Here is a 16,045-nt window from a genome sequence, read left to right on the forward strand (position 1 = left end):
GTATGCATTATACCAGTGGTGCTTGAAGTCCAGAAATAAACCACATTTTTAAGGCATCTTTGACCACTTATGCTGCACTTTACTCAATATCCCACTTCCCCTAGAATAGCTAGTAAGCTTTATGTGTAAGCAGGGCCTTTTAATTTTTTTGTTTATTATTATTGGTTTTATTACTTTAATCATATACAAACATCCTCGAACACTTCACATTCTCTAATTATTTCACTCTCTACTACATGCCTCACCCATCCTTCCTGTATGCCTCCCACATACTTTCTTCATGCCACTTTCACTGATGTGAATCAAAGTCTTCCTCTCAGATGAGCACAGTTGCTATGGTTGAAATACGCCCAAAGCAATTCCTCATTTATTGATTGATACCTCTGTGAAATACTTCCTTTGTGCATACTCTGCTGCAGGAGCTCCTGTTTTCATCTTCCCCAAATGAAAAAGCCTTTTAAATATGCGTGATCATTTGTTCACCCATAGGTGGACACCATATGTGTGGATGATAAATCCTTCTATAGGTGGACACGACCAACACTCTATATATGCTGAAAGAAATTCAGCTGCACGTGGCTGCACGCTAGCTGTACACAAAGGTGATTCTGCAGTCCTTGGTATTTCCTTTTGATTCCTCACATACTGCAGGAAACATCCAGGAACTGTTCCCCCAGCAAGGCAGTGTTTTCTTACAGTATCATTTTAACTGTAGACCCAGTAAGTAATTTACATATTGCTGCATCATTCCACAATTCCAGTAGCTGAAAGTAGGCATCTAGGAGAACAAGTTTTGCACACTTTTCTGAGATACTCATGTGATCTCCAGGCCACTTTGCCATATCTGAAGACATACCTGGCTTGAAATCAGAGGTAAAAGTCCTGCTCAAATGCAAAAAGTATGAATGCTCACAGACAATACTCAAATAGGGAATTACTCAAGGGGAATTCACACTGCCTGTTTTATCTGCTTAACATAAGTGACTAATGCTCCTAAAGAGGTGATCCAACTGGTACATGGCAGAAACCTAATCCAGAAAGAAATGAAACTCATGATGGAGATGCTGATTTCATGCATGTGCATGGTTTCATGTGTGTTGAATGGGAAAGGGAAGGCTTCATCACTGTGCATACCAACACAGCATAGAGTTATTAAAACAACAACAACAGAAAAACTTTCTTTTTTTGACTCAGTGTTATCACAAAGTGGCCAGCCAAAAATTCTGAATCACTTTCTTTACCTCATCCTAATAAATTCTTAGAGACTAGATACTGAAAATAGTTTATTTATCAAACTTTCCCTCCCCTCATTTTATATATGGTAGTTTCTATCTTTTCTCTAAAAGACTGCTAGTGGGCTCATGGGATATTTTAACATAGATTAGGAGGTTCAAATATGAAGAAAACTTTACATATCAGTTCAAAAAACTCCCACATTTTATAAGTCTGCTTGCTTGCTAGGACAGAGCAGTCTACACCTTTTGCTACACACTTGCCTGTTGTCATGATTTATACACCAGATTAACATGAAGGATAATAAATTAACAAAGTGTAGCTCCATAGCGCATAATCCTCAGTGCTTTAAATTAAAACTGTCCACTGTGGGCACAAAAGTGATTGGAGCAGAACTTTGCCCTGCAGGCATATTTTTCATCACCCCATCTGTTGCCCCAGATACTAGGGATGGAAAGGCCCATTTTGTTAATTTTTCTTTCTTTTAAAAATGGTTTTCTTATCTTTTCTCTCTCGAGACTTTTCCAAATGACATAGGAAAACAACATTCAAACCAAGGCATGGAACTGGAATGCAAGCTACAAGCCAGAGCACTATAAAATATTCAAAGACGAAATATGTGTGTATTTAGGTCAAGTAAAGCAAGGGATCCCTGCAATCGCTGATTTTCTGTGGCTCAAATGCATTGTTACTTCTTAGTAATCATTTGCCTAGGATGCCTTCTTCTTTTAGCTCTCTTCATATAAAGAGCTGGGTGGCCTGACATTTCACCCCTGGAGTCTTTTCCATGTGATCTGCCTCCATCCCATGTCAGTCCTCTTTTCAACAGTTTGAGGAAACAAACTTAGCTTCCTGTAACACAGAGTAAGGCAAGCAGGATACCCAGAGTAGAATAGATCGAGTTCAAAGCATCAGATTATCCAACTCCTCTGAATTTAATCAGGAGCTGATTACTTTGGAATTCCCCATGACTTAATCAAGGTGAACTCTTGGACAGATTAGCTCTCAAAGTTTTGCAGAGAAGTATCCCGCTGCAGGCCACAGCAACATTTACAACAGCTTTATCTACAAGAGCTTTGCTTTTCCCTATCTGCTTCTTCTCTCTTGGACCATTATTTCCTGCTACGGGCTGGGAAAACTTCTCTTCTGGGGGAAGATGAAAACATGAGAGACAATTATTGTGAATTATTTGCCTTTCATTAAACCCATTTGATCCTCCATTCTGGCAAAATCAGGGCCAACATAATCTCTTTCAAGGTTACCTAATTGTGAAAAATTCCTTACACACGCACTTTTGTTTCATTTTTCTTCATGTATTCTGTATGTGAGACTGCAGCAGTGACAAGCCTCTTTGCCATACCTGAACCTTGCTTAGAGCAACCTATATGCGAGAATTCAAAAAAGTTCAAACTGCTAATTTCCCACAGCAATTTTCCAACTGCTAGATCAGTAAATATACACAGACATGTTTTTAAGCTTTGCACACAGAAATACAGGTCTAACTCAGTGAATTTCTGAAAGCCGAATGATTGGATGCTCTTGCATTGATCATTTCATGTAACTTTTCAAGTTTCCTGAAATATTCCTGAGTTGTATTATTTTACAGCTAAAACTTTGCAGTTACTTCCTACCCCATATAAAAAGCCAGCATGTACCAAATATTGGTCTTGACGTACACAGATTGAACAGCAACATCCAGGCTTGAGGTTGTACCAGCTGGTGCTGAGAAAGAGCTGTTTATGGGGCATCTGTTGGATCTTAGCAATGTGTGGAATGAGGATGGGGGAAAAATGTCCCTAATTTTCCCAATCTCCCATTCCATCACAAACCATGATGCATCTAGAAAAGAAGAGCCCTGGACATTCCATCATTTTGGATCCAGATTCTCTGACAGTGGTTACTTCAAACACTCATTTGGTCATTCAGCTCCATACACCCCTAGGGCCCTGTCTTCTGTCTCCTGAAGCTCTTCAGGGCACCATGTCTGAAAAACTGCTCTCTGGTGGGATCAGGACCCTGTAAATGTCTCTTTCCATCCTTAGAAGCAGATAAGAGATACTAGATTCCTGCTGGTTCAGGAGGGAATCACTGGCCTCCACAAGCAGGCAGGTTGCTCCCTCTTCCTAAGGCAGACACTGAGAAGCTATTCCACCAGTGAGGAGTCCCATGAAGCATGAGAATTAACCTCTGAGTCAGGTCTGCCTGTTTGATTCTGAACACTCTCTAATTTTTCCTTTCTTCAAACCAAACTTATGCTCCATCTCATTTACAGCATGTGACTGCTCACCTCCAAATTGCTGATATTTAAGTAATGTGACAAACACTGAAAAATCAGCATATTTAATACTATAATTGGGCCCTCTCTGGCTCTCAATGTGCCTGCTACCTTCACTGTTACTTTCCTATCACCACACACAATTATGCCTGCACGTAGCATAAAATGAATAAAATGAAAGCACCCACATTAATCAGTATTTTTTTCTTTCCAAATGTGTCAGCATTTGTATGGAACCTTCAAAGGGGCAAGGGAAGCTACTGGGCTGCCCATCCACTTCAAGCCTACCTGGGATGCCTGTCCTTACTTGGCATTAAAGTCATATTAACAGCCCAGCCCCTCCAAAGTGGCAGATATGTTTAGTAGTGGGAGCAATAGTAGCAATAACATGTATTTTGTGTAATTTTTCACCAAGGATGGACCAGTTCCTCTAAATGGATTACTTTGTCTACAAGGATAACCCCCTGGGTTTTCATACTCCCTGCAAAGAGCAAACAGAATGTTAAAAAGCTCTACTGCTATCTGAAGCTGTTTTGTAATCCTCTAGATGGATTTTTAAAATTAAAATACACTTGCTTTCTTCTTTTATTGTGAAGTCAGTCAACAATTAGTTCTCTCCCGACTGCTATCTGTCCAAGGAGATTAGGAGAAGGTCAAGAAAATTATGATTCTAAACAGGGATGGAAAAACTGAACCTCCTCCTTGCCAGGACTCTGGGCAAATCCCCTTCTGGAGCATAGCTGGCTGTGTCCAAGGTCAATGCCTCTGCTGATAAGAGCTGTGGTGAAGAAACACAGAAGCAAAGGCCTACTCCTCCTGCCACCTGGGAGCTGCTTTTTAGCTGTTGTACCCCTGGCCCCCACGTGTGCTACACTGCTGCTGTGCTGCAGTGCTGACTGTGCCCTGGCTCTGGCTGCTGTGATTCCGGCCCTGATCCAGCTCCACTGGCTCAGCTTCCTGACTTTCCCTTGCACGTACGTGTCTTGCTGCTGTGGACTTGCTTAGTGACCACCTGGCTGTGTCTGATGCCAATTACTGCCCTGGACCTGATCCTGCCCTGGCTTCTTAGCATCCTTGGCCCCTTATGGGTGAGGGCTCTGCTTTGCTGGCCATGCTGCCATGGAGGAGCACCGAGGTCCTCACAGCACCCTGACTTGCTCTAGGGCTTTCTGGAGAATGACTTAACCATGTCCTCTAATATTGCCTCCAATTCAAAACCCAGCTGAGACTGAATTGGCCTTGTGTGGCCACATGCTGAGTCTGTTTCTGCCCAACTCACTATTTCCAATGAGTAACAGCAGATTTGTCAATATTTGTATTGCATCCCCAGGAGAAGTCAGCTTATTTAAGCTGAAGTCAATATAAACTATACTGATTCATGCTGGCTGAAAAATCTGTTCACATTCTCTAAACACTTCAGTTGAGTTAAAATCCCTGCACATTTAGAACCAGAAGTATCTTGTGTTTAATATCTCCGTGTTAATATTTTCCCATTATGTAGATCAGAGACTTGGGGAAACAACATTAGCACTTTCCTTCAGCACCATTTATAGCTTTTGACAGCTTCCTGACATTGATAAAGCATGTTACAAAAAGCAGAGTTACCAGGCTGAAGACACTGAGTTATGTTTTTATTAAAAGCATTATTCAGCTGTCACACAATGTCATATGTAAATACCCTCATGAGCTTCTAGAAAAGCAAAGTTGTATAAGCAAGAGGTCTCTGTTTCCACTGTTGCCTTTGCTATAAGGATACCACACCAGTGGAAGGAGAAGAGAATGGAGGCCCTGAAACTCAAATCCACCCCTCCTGGTTTGTGGGTGTTCCTGGGTAAAGGTACAGGACACATAAATTCTCAAGCTGTATGAGAGAGGTGTTACCTTCAAGATGGATATCTCAAAAATTAAACAGATAATTAGAACCACTATTTTCACTCAGTTTCTCATGTGAATAAATGCTCTCAAATTGATCTGTTTTAAAACTCAGCTTTGAACTCAGTTGTGATGCACTATGTGGAGATTATTTGAACATCTCCCATTGCAGTGTGTACCTCATGAAAAGCAAGGATTTTGCATACTAGACTCCCCATAAGAGTCCTGTCTTGTGGAGGTACACCCTGACTAGTTCAGGGACTGATTATGCATAGCTGTGCAAGGCTGGGGCTCATCTGCAGTCTGTATTTATGCTGCTCCATGGGTAGATTTTACAACCTGCAATTCAATTCCTTGCTTTACAACAACATAACTGAAAATCCCAAAGCCAGGTACTGTAGAACTGACCTGAAGTTACTGCAGCAATGTGGCACGGCAGGTCCCTCTACCTGCCTTGACAAACAGGGTGATGAACAGCAATAGGGTGTCACAGAATCATAGAAAGGAATAACAGAATCATTTAGGTTAGAAAAGACCTTCAAGATCATCGAGTCCAACCACTGACCTAACAATGCCAATTTCACCACTAAACCCTGTCCCTTAGTCCTGCGTCTGACACATTTTTAAAATACCTCCAGGGATAGTGAATCAACCACTTCCCTGGGAAGCCTGTTCCAGTGCTTAATAATACTTTCAGTGAATAAATTTTTCTTATTATCCAATTTAAACCACCATAGGGTTTGGAAGCTGGAAGGCTGCAAGCAGTGCATGATTAAACAAGAAGGAAAGTCACTGTCAGCAGACCAGGCTGCTGAACTCCAGTGCCTGTAAAAACACAGTGCCTGTAGGTGCTCTGAGAGTGGAGGTGCTCTGAGGAAAGCCCACAAACATCACATGGAAGGTTTTCCCTGTCTTTGTTAAATGTGTGTACCTTCTGAACATTATCTGGTGACAGTGAGACAGCATAATTTTAGTGAGGTGGCAGTTGCTACAGAAACTGGTCACTGGAAGAGTCACACAATTAAGGCAAGTGAAAGCCAAGGAAATCATCCATGTCTAAACTGACTTCCTAAACATCCACACCTCCTCTTATTGTGTGCACTTATGTGCAGAGAAATGGAGTGTGTAAATAGGTGTAATATTTATCACCAGCCAATTTGAGAGGTTTTTTTTTGGGGGGGGGGGTGCAGGGAGGGAGGAGTGTACATCCTCTTTAAAAACAAAAGAAATGACCACTTAGAGATAGAGCAAGCTTTTCTAAAAGGTCTGTCTTCCCCTGCCCTTATTTATTATTTAGTTCTTCAGCTGATGTATTTAATACTGCAAGGCACTTAGAGACTCTACTTTGAAAGAAATACACTGCACGAAAGCAAGCTTCCTCACAGCAACAGGATACCTCTTCAAATGTTGTCTTTTCACAGTTAAATAAGCCTCTTTATTACTGCTGTGTTCGAAAAGGGAAAAAAAAGTGCAGCATGTCTTTAGTTTCTCCAAGATGCATGCTATATGGGCAGCTCTATTCCTCTCTCATTTTCTGTTTTGATAGCAGAAAACAGAAAACTTCACACCAGTGAGTTGACTCTGACTGTAACTTGGTACACAGAAGGAAAGAATTAGCTACACTATCTATTTGCTCTTAATGCTGAAATTGGCTGGAGGCGCAGAGCCACATACTGATTTACTTCATAAGCCCTGAGGATAAACCATATAAGAGCTGCAAAAGAAACTATGGGCTTTGTCCTAGGCTTTTTTAAGTTGACAGCAGTAGATAATACATTAAGTGGAAGGCACACCAGAGACACCATTGTGCACTATTATCACACGAGAAATAAAAATAGAGTTCAGTGTTCAGAGAAAACAGTGACAAATATTAGTTCTTCACCCAGGTAAGCAGAATCTGGCTCCAGGCTAAGCAACTAAACCCTTCACATGCCTCTTTCCTTCACAGCAAATCAAAATACTGCTCATAAAGCTACTGTGAAAATCTTGATTAAATGATTAATTTTCATGGACCTGTGAATTGTTGGACATGCTGCCTTACAGCTTTTGCACTTGCACACTCTTTTATACCCTTGAATTACAGAACCTCAAGATCTCTCTGTGTGTAGGGGCCTGTCATGCATTGACTTCTGTTTGAGTGGAAGGGAGTACATACAAATCCTTTCAGCAGATGAAAGAAGAACAGGCAACCAACTGTTTTCTGAAACTTTTTGCATGCTCCCAGGGCTTTACAGAATGGATTAGGAGCTTGGCCTTGGTAGCAGCCCCTTACTGCAGTGCACAGTGAGTGGCATTAAATGTAGCACGTCACTGCTTCGAGCCAGGAGCCCAGTGTAACCACCTCGGAGAGATTAAAAAGGGCAAGGCTGTGACCAAAGTTCTGGGTTGCATTGTGAAGTCCTGCCCTGCAGTGTTGTACATCAACATCCCTGCAATGACTTTCCCCCAAAATAAAAAATGAAAGCTACCTTGTTAACTGCACACTAGGAACACCTGTCAGCCTCTGCTACCATGGAGGTAGCAGAATGCATACTGAAACTAAGTCTAGCTATTGGTCTTACTCATACCAGAAACTCAGACTATTTATTTAGTGAAGTAATGGAACTGAGAAATGTGTGATGCAAAAATACAATTTGGGGAGAGTAGGGGGAAATTTTAGGCATGGAAGTTTCACAGCTATTCACTCAGTTCACATTTATTTATTGATCTGGAGACCTGCTGCTGCTGCAGTGAGGACTGAAACTGGAGCTCTCAAACTGAGCACATCCTCAGCTGCAAGAAAGATTTGAGAGATGCAAATTTAGAATGAGGTTGTAAATAAATATGTGTGGCCAAGCTAGTGCTGTAGGAGGGTAGGGCACTACTTTAAGAGGCATAAGGTCTCCTTTAGGTTACCGGTCAGGTAACTGCACATACACTGTTTGCCATCAGCCAGCAGTGTTGCTTTATTGCAGCTTATATGCACAAACCTCAGTGAATGCATGGGCAAATAAGAATACCCTCATGTTTGCATTTAGTACACGCACCAATGTATAATTCAGGCACAAAGCATACAAACTTTTGCAAATGAAACAGTACTGGTATTTTCTCCTTGAAGGAAAAAAATTAAATTCAAAACCCACTCAGGCTGGAGATAGCAGGTGTCTGACTTTGCAGAACCACACCTGTGCCTCCTTGCTGCAGATGAGCAGGGAAGTGGCTGCCCCATTTTTGAGTTCTGGTGGAGGTTTAGGCTCGCTGAGAAATCAGATAAACTCTGCTTTTAAATAAGTAGATATATGGTGGAAAAACAAGGGAGGAAACCTGTTTTGTTGTGGCTGAAATTGAAAGCATGGTCTGCCTGTCTTCTTTGGGTAAATGTCAAGGCAGGATTTTTGCAAGGAGTTTCAAAGTGAGCTGTGTAAGATCAGGTGGAAACTAGGTTAAGACATGAGTGTAGTTGGCTACACAACAGTCAGGAGGAAAGATTAACTTATCTGAGTTATCTAATTTCTACTTCTCATGTGCTGGAAACATTTCTAAGTGAGGTGGTGATGGAACTGCCTACTGACTGGCTAATGGCAGCAGGGAGTAGACAGTGTTACTAGTAATATATTAATGAGATGAATGAAACTTTAATTTCAGTGTTTATGCACTGATTTGTTGCTCTTGTTTTAACTTTACATTGTCTAGGTCAGTGAAATGCCATATTAATGAAAACAGCTATATGCTGAGAAGCTTGAAACACAGAAGGACTCTCTTCAAGAAACTAGATGCTACATTATTGAGGAACTATAAGCCTTGACTTTTTATTTGTAAAATGGGGAAGGAAAAAATGTCTACTAAGGGTACTTAAAAGACTGGAGTTCTACTGCTCATGTTATGCAGGCAAGCAGGCTTCTGCATTAGTCTTCTTCTGCATGTAAAATACATGAACAATTTGCAGCACTTTTAGTTAATTGGGTCATTGCTTTTTTTCTCCCTTGTAGCCTTTTAACTGGACTCCTATAGATCTTCTAGCCCCAGATTTGCTTTTTTTGTCTGCTTCTAACAAATTGTAAATAGTATTTGTGTTTTAGTTTACCACTTATAAAGTGGACCTGGTAATATGTAATCACCTCACAAGAGTATACTGAAAATTAACTGCAGTTTGAACCTAGATCCTCTGATTCTTAATTACCATGCAGTAACTGTACAGCACTGCAGCCTGAAAAATAATTTAGTATTGAATTACTGAAAACATGACCTCATTTTATTCCTAGTATCACTTTTAGAAGGTGAAAATGTTCCATTTAGTCTATTTTCTGAAATAAAATAATTGTGACTAACTAATCAGCAGCAGTTAATTGACAGACTTAGTTTAGCTAAAGTTTTATCTACAGTATATTTGCTACAGCAATAAAGGTGCTTGCTGCAGATGGTGACTCGTGAAAAAGAAAAGACTGTGCTCCCCAATCGATATGTTTATGTCATAACTGGAAACAGCTTGAAGGCTTGAGAGCACTTTATTAAGTCATTCCCGGAGCTATAATTGAGCAAAGGAAGTTGTGGTACAAATGTAAGCAGACAATGAGAAGTTAGAAACGTTTCTTCTGCTCACAAGTGAAAGTAGCAGAGGCGAAAAGGTGGAAAGAGGAGAAATACAATGTATTCCTAAGATATACATTCACAGCAATCATGCATCTGTGTGCGCATCTATGTCCAATTTCTTGTAGCTCATGCAAAATAAGCCTTGTTTCGAGTTTTGGGGTCTTAATTAAAATAAGTGCGTAGGTGCCCTTCTTTCGTGTGGAAATGATGAAATAACCAGGAGATGGGAAAAATCCAAACCCATAAGGTGCTCTAGCTCTCCCCCTAGTGCCTCTGCAGCAGATTTAACACGGGGTTGGAAATCTTTTTTGTTGTTGTTTTACTTTATTTTTACCTCGCCCTGAAAGTCTATTTATCCCACATTTGCTAGCAGCTGTACAGAGTAGGTGTCAAAAGCTGCTACAGATGGGAGGCATGAACTCCCTGCTAACAGCCTTTTGCCTGCACCCGGTCGGGTTACAGGAAACCAGCCTTGTGTAGGCAGGTGTCATGAAGCCTGCTCCTTTGTTTAGTTCCTGTAAGGATTTCAGGATTTGGCCCAGGACAAATAACAGTCTCACAGCTAGCTGACCACTGTGCAATGCTCATGGAGCTTTCTCTGTGGTGGACTATTGAGCCAAAGACCTCTGGGTTCTTTTGGAGGCAACTCCAACAGCCCTGCCCTAAATGTATTGACACCCAAATGTGTAGAACTGCAGGGTGTTCCTCCTCTAAAGCATTTAACCAATTCAGAATTGGTAGCAAAAGTAGCCTTGGACTTGGAGACATTTCAAGAAGTAGAAAGGCATCCACAAGTATTTTCAGTAACGTACTGCACTTAACTTGTGGTGAGGCAGGAGTCTGAGATTTTAGAATCCCGCTGGGCATCTGCTTATCTATCCCAGTGGGTACATAGGTATGATCTTGACCTGTAGACACTAAAAGGTGTGAAGGATTTATTTACCACAAAAGGCTTTTAGCAAGAAATATATGAGTCAAAACTATAAACTCCTTGACTTGTGAGTCAGCTAATACCCGGCCTTAAAAAGGCCCTTATATGCTCAGAGACTCTTTTTGATATTACAGTTGATTTGGCATAGCAAAATCTGCTTTTAGGGATTTCTAATGCTTCCTCATTCCTCATAGGTGGGCCATATTGCATAGGAGTTCTGATCCAATTTATGCCCCTCTTTGGCTGCCAGGACTTTGATCCAGCAAGTGCTTTCAGGGTTACGCCTGGTGCATCGGGCAATAACATAGAAGGGAGGGAGTGTGCTTGCTTGTCTGTTTTCCTTCCTTTAATATCCCAGTGATATTCACCTGGGATATGATAAATATAGGTTCATTACCGTTTTTATTTACTTGTGTAAATGGTTCAGTATGTATATATGTCTTCTGCTAAAGGAGATTTGAATTTGTACTTTTCAGGAGAGTGCCCACTCTAGAGGTTATGAGGAAGGGGCTGCGAGCTGAGTCAGAGTGGTGTGAATATATCCCTGCCATCAAGCACGTTGTGTGGGGAGGAAAAACCCCCTCTGTGTTTATCTGCATCACACTGAATATTTATTAATGGCTGAGCAACAAGGTTTTTCTCTCACTAAAATTGCATGTCACACTCTTTTGTTCTGTGCACTTCTTTTTTTATGCAATTGGAGGGACTGAACATCCATGGCAGAGTGCTTTCCCCTGAGCTTGGGACAGTTTTATGAGAGGTTAGAGCCTAATTCCCTGCCCAGAGGAGGTAGGTGAACACAGGTTTAGCCTAACAAAATCCTTCTAGGCTTTCAGAGAAGCCAAGCTGATGGTACTCTCTTGCTGCATTGTGAAATAAAATGTAAATAAATTGGTCCTCTTAAATCTATACTCTTCAATGACCTTGGCAGTATTACTTCTTTGAAACCTTGGCTTTTATTCACTTCTGACTGCCTTGACTGTTATTTTCAATAAACAGCCAATCTGTGGAGAATGTATTTTAAAACTGGGCTCTGGCTCCACAGAGGGAGACCAAGCCTGTCTGTATGGCAGAGCACTGGGAAGGCTCCAGTGTTGTGAATGTGAAATGAAATGTTTCATACAGCTGTAATGTGGGCTGCTCCTGTGTTTGCTGCTCTACTCGGGCTCCCATACAACAAGCTTTCCTTGCGCAGGACAGGCTCAATCCCATTCTGGACAAAGTATTTTCAAGTCCTTTATTTAGGTGGTTAGCCCCAAGCTTGCCTTCTATAGAATCATAGAATGGCTTGGGTTGGAAGGGACCTTAAAGACCGTCTAGTTCCAGCCCCCCTGCCATGGGCAGAGACACCTTCCACTATAGCAGGTTGATATACATGTACATGTTTGTTTTAATTTTTATAACTGATTGGAGGAAACAAGAAGTCATGAGCACTGAGCTAAGTACACTCCTGGTCCCATTGTCCTTCACTTTTGTCCTTTTTCATAGAGACAACAGGACCTTCAGGACAGATCCAGTTCATGGATTTATATTCTGTGATCATAACTGGAGTCCATAGTCCATATCCATAGAACTTTTAATAGGTTTTGGTTTGAGTAACAGATGCTCATTACAACAGTTCTGTCTCCTCACTAGCCAGGGTTATGTGCAAAAAGGCAAAGCATCATTGTATTTGGAGATGGTGGGTTTTGAGTGTCTCTCTTGCATCTAAAATCTTTCTGGGCAGGGCAGCTGGTGACCCGGCTAGGATCCAGTCCCACAAGTAGCCCCATTGCCACTCTGAGTGGGCCACAGCTGCGAAGGAAATTGAACAGCAGAGTATCCTAGGGGGACTGGGAAGGGGGGATTTCTAAGTTTAGACACTGAATTCAGCAGAATAGGAGCAAGACTGCATACATTCAAGCTACACCTGCATTGGACAGGGCATTCCTCAGCTGAGTGGGTGATGAGTGAATCAGCAGTGGTTCACTCCTCTTAGGCTCAGGTGGGCTGGTGGGAATGTCCCATATTCTAGCATATTAGCAGAGGGTACTGAATCAGCTGTCTAGGTAATAGTCTTTTCCTAATCACTATAGCTCTTGCTTTTTCAGATGTACTGGTGAAATATCCCTGTCCTTAAATGAGGCAGTGAGATGCTGACAGCTTCACTCCTCTGCAGGTTGGTTCTTGACAGGCATTTCAGCACTGCCAGGGCTGCTGCTAGTGTAAAATAGCTGCAAAGGGGGGGGCAAATTTTAGTGCTATTGATATTCTTCCACTGTGATTACAGATAATGTATCAGCTGCTCAGTGGGAAAGCTTGGAGCTTCAAGTCAAGTACTGTGAGGGAAAAAAAAATCTATTACTATTTCTTTTTTTTTAAAAAGCAAATGTACCTCCTCAAATATCTATTTGAATTCATTTTTTAAACAGTCATAAAACATCACTTAGCTATGTGGGTTGAGTCTGTGTTGAGAATCATATATTTGCAAAAATTAACTTTTGTGCTATGAGACGAAAAAAGTATAAACGTGCAGGGATATATTCTGATTGACATCCTATTTTTATGGCACCACTGTAACAACCTCCTGCTGCAGCTATGCAGATCCTAGAATATAAACAAGCTTTCCTTTACCCTAGCAAAAGCTCACATTCCTCAGCTGCCTTGTAGATTGAAAAATACCTGGATTTGCTGCTGCTGTTTTTTATCCAAAGCAAGGACATCCTGAGTTGGCACCTCCTGACTCTCTATTGTGCTCTGTTTTAGCATGTGACCGTGCATACTGAATGCTGGTGACAATTTGGCTATTCACACAGCCCCGCCGTGGAGGCCTTGCTGCTTGTTCTGCACAAACATTGGTCTTTTTGAACAATCAAATCCATAGATGTCAAGTCCAGGAATTTGAAAAGGGTGAAGTAAAGGATCTGTTTGGTATCTTAATATTCTTGGTAAGGCAGCCTGCTTAGCAATGTGTGTAACGAAGACTTCTCGACACTTAATGATATTTTAATAGAAAGATCTCAGATTGCAGGTAGGACAGTTGCTTGTTTTCTTTTCAGCTGTTGAAGTCTCTTAAGTGCAGCCACAACACATCGTCCTACCTGGTGTAAGTGCTAGTGAGTCTCGCAGGAGAATCACCAATACGAAAATAAAATCACAGTTTAATTTCCATAATGCAGTGCAATTTGTGTGGGCATGTACATTTTGATAGCATAACAAAGAGAGAGGAGATTCCACAGCAGCACAAACGTGCTGGAACGTGTTCAGAGAAAGGCAACGAAGCTGGTAAAGGGTCTGGAATACAAGTCTTATGAGGAGTAGCTGAGGGAGCTGGGGTTGTTTAGCCTGGAAAAGAGAAATCTCAGGGGTGATGTTATCGCTCTCTACAACCAGCTGGAAGGACATGGTAGACAGTGGGTGTTGGTCTCTTCTCCCAGGCAACTGGTGGTAGGACAAGAGGACATAATCTTAAGCTGTGCCAGGGGAGGGTTAGATTGGACATTAGGATGAATTTCTTAATGGAAAAGGTGATTAGATATTGGAATGGGCTGCCCAGGGAGGTGATGGAGTCACCATCCCTAGAGATGTTTAAAGAGAGACTGTATGTGGCTCTTGGTGCCACCACTTGACATGGTGGTGTTCTTTCATAGGTTGGACTCACTGATCCCAGAGATTTCCAGCCTAACTGATTCTGTGATTCTGTGAACTGGATCTCTTCGGTGGTAGCCTCCTCTTGCCCATCGCATCAGCTGCAAGCAGCAGGTTGTTCTCGCCTCTTGTCACGCTGTCCGTGCCAGGCGGTGTCAGCCAGGGCATACGGCAGCACCAGCTGCCGGCGTCCAGCACTGAGGTTCAGGGGCGCTGTACAGCCAGGAATACAGTCGGTGAGGTCCTTATCCGGGGGAGGGCTCGGGGGCCGCTCACCTGTGCGGGGCGGGGCTCGCTCACCTGGGCGGGTCGCGGCTCTGACTGACGGGCCGCGGTCCCGCCCCCGGGCACGGGCGGTGCCTCCGCTGCCAGCCAGGCGCCGGCGGGGCAGGCGGCGGGCGCGGAGCCGGGAGGGGCGCCGGACGGTCGTGGGGCAGCCATGGAGCCCCCGAGAGACCAAGGTAGGGCGGGGGGCGGGCGCTGCTGCCGCGGCGCCCCCGGCGGGTGGCGGTGCCCGGCGCTGCGTGCGGCGCGCACGGCGGTGGCTCTCGCAGCCCTTCGCCGCTCGGCCCGGACCTGCCCTGCCCAGCCCAGCCGGCCCGGGCGGATCTGGAGCCCGGGGTGGTGCGGAAGGGGCGCCCCCCGGCCTGGGCAGGGCTGCGCCGACCGTCGCCTCGGGAAATGCGGAACCGGGGGGCGGGCGCGGAGTACGGGGCGGCTGCCGGCCCCCCCCCCGCCACCCCCGGGCCGCGGGATGCACGGGCAGCGCATCCCGGCCTTCCCGCGGGTGTGGGGGTGTGAGTAAAGTTTCTGCTTTCACCCTGGAGTAAAAGTAGAGCGCTTCCATTTTACGAGTGTGCAACTTTTGATTGACCAGCGCTGTTCACAGGGTTTGTTCCCACTTAATTCTCTCCATCCCGGGGTTGCTCTGCAGCTGGCAGCTCCATTTGGGCAGCTGCCCCTCGACCCCTGAGAGGTAGCAGGTCTGGCGCCTCTGTGGTTTGAGGAGGGCGATGGTCTGCATTTTGCCTGGGAAGACTGTTGTCCTAGCTGCCGTGGCTGAAACGCTCTTCCTAAAACTTAATGGTTTATTTAAAACAAAACCCCTTGGGACTACTTACCCAAGAGAGTAGTTGGTGCCTTGATGAAAGCTGACCTGAATGCAGGCAAACAGGATCTCTTGCCATGAGAGTTTCTTCCACAGAGGTATATTATGTTTATCCTCCTGGTCCATGGATCAGTTGGAGTCTTTTACATGGTGTGGTACTGAGCTACACACCAGCTGCTTTCCACTAGGCGAAGTAAGGCAGGCTGGGGTCACTAAGCTACCTGCAGTAAGCTGTCAGGGCTGCTTGGCCCAGCTCAGTGTCTGAGCCCTTGGGCTCATTTCATTCGGGGTTTTCCTGTTCAGAGTACTCGAGATGGCAGGAAGTGTTCACTTGTGGTGGCTGCGATGTTGGAGACACCGAGGTGCTGGGAATGTAACCTCTGACTGTGCAGTCGAGTTCTCTGCTCTGCCAGATGAGCTGAGGCAGGCA

The 16,045-nt window shown here is 43.7% G+C and overlaps 1 protein-coding gene and 1 long non-coding RNA gene across 4 annotated transcripts in view; both read left to right on the forward strand.

Annotated features, from left to right (window-relative positions):
- Window positions 1-761: 761 nt before the first annotated feature.
- Window positions 762-13,206, forward strand: LOC116792985. Its single transcript, XR_004359333.1, has 4 exons — window positions 762-873; window positions 11,357-11,640; window positions 12,971-13,038; window positions 13,150-13,206. It is a non-coding gene; the product is annotated as an uncharacterized LOC116792985 (long non-coding RNA).
- Window positions 13,207-14,858: 1,652 nt separating this feature from the next.
- TPD52 (tumor protein D52) overlaps window positions 14,859-16,045 on the forward strand; it is a 41,107-nt gene continuing 39,920 nt past the window's right edge. The window contains exon 1 of one of the 3 annotated variants that reach the window (XM_032681752.1): window positions 14,859-14,968. In XM_032681752.1, coding sequence (XP_032537643.1) covers window positions 14,947-14,968 — 22 coding nt within the window. In that variant the 5' untranslated portion in view covers window positions 14,859-14,946. The remainder of the gene's footprint in view (window positions 14,969-16,045) is intronic. The other 2 variants (XM_032681743.1, XM_032681736.1) reach the window with 2 other exon arrangements.

Source organism: Chiroxiphia lanceolata, chromosome 1 (genome assembly GCF_009829145.1).
Source record: "Chiroxiphia lanceolata isolate bChiLan1 chromosome 1, bChiLan1.pri, whole genome shotgun sequence".
Classification (NCBI taxonomy): Eukaryota; Metazoa; Chordata; class Aves; order Passeriformes; family Pipridae; genus Chiroxiphia; species Chiroxiphia lanceolata.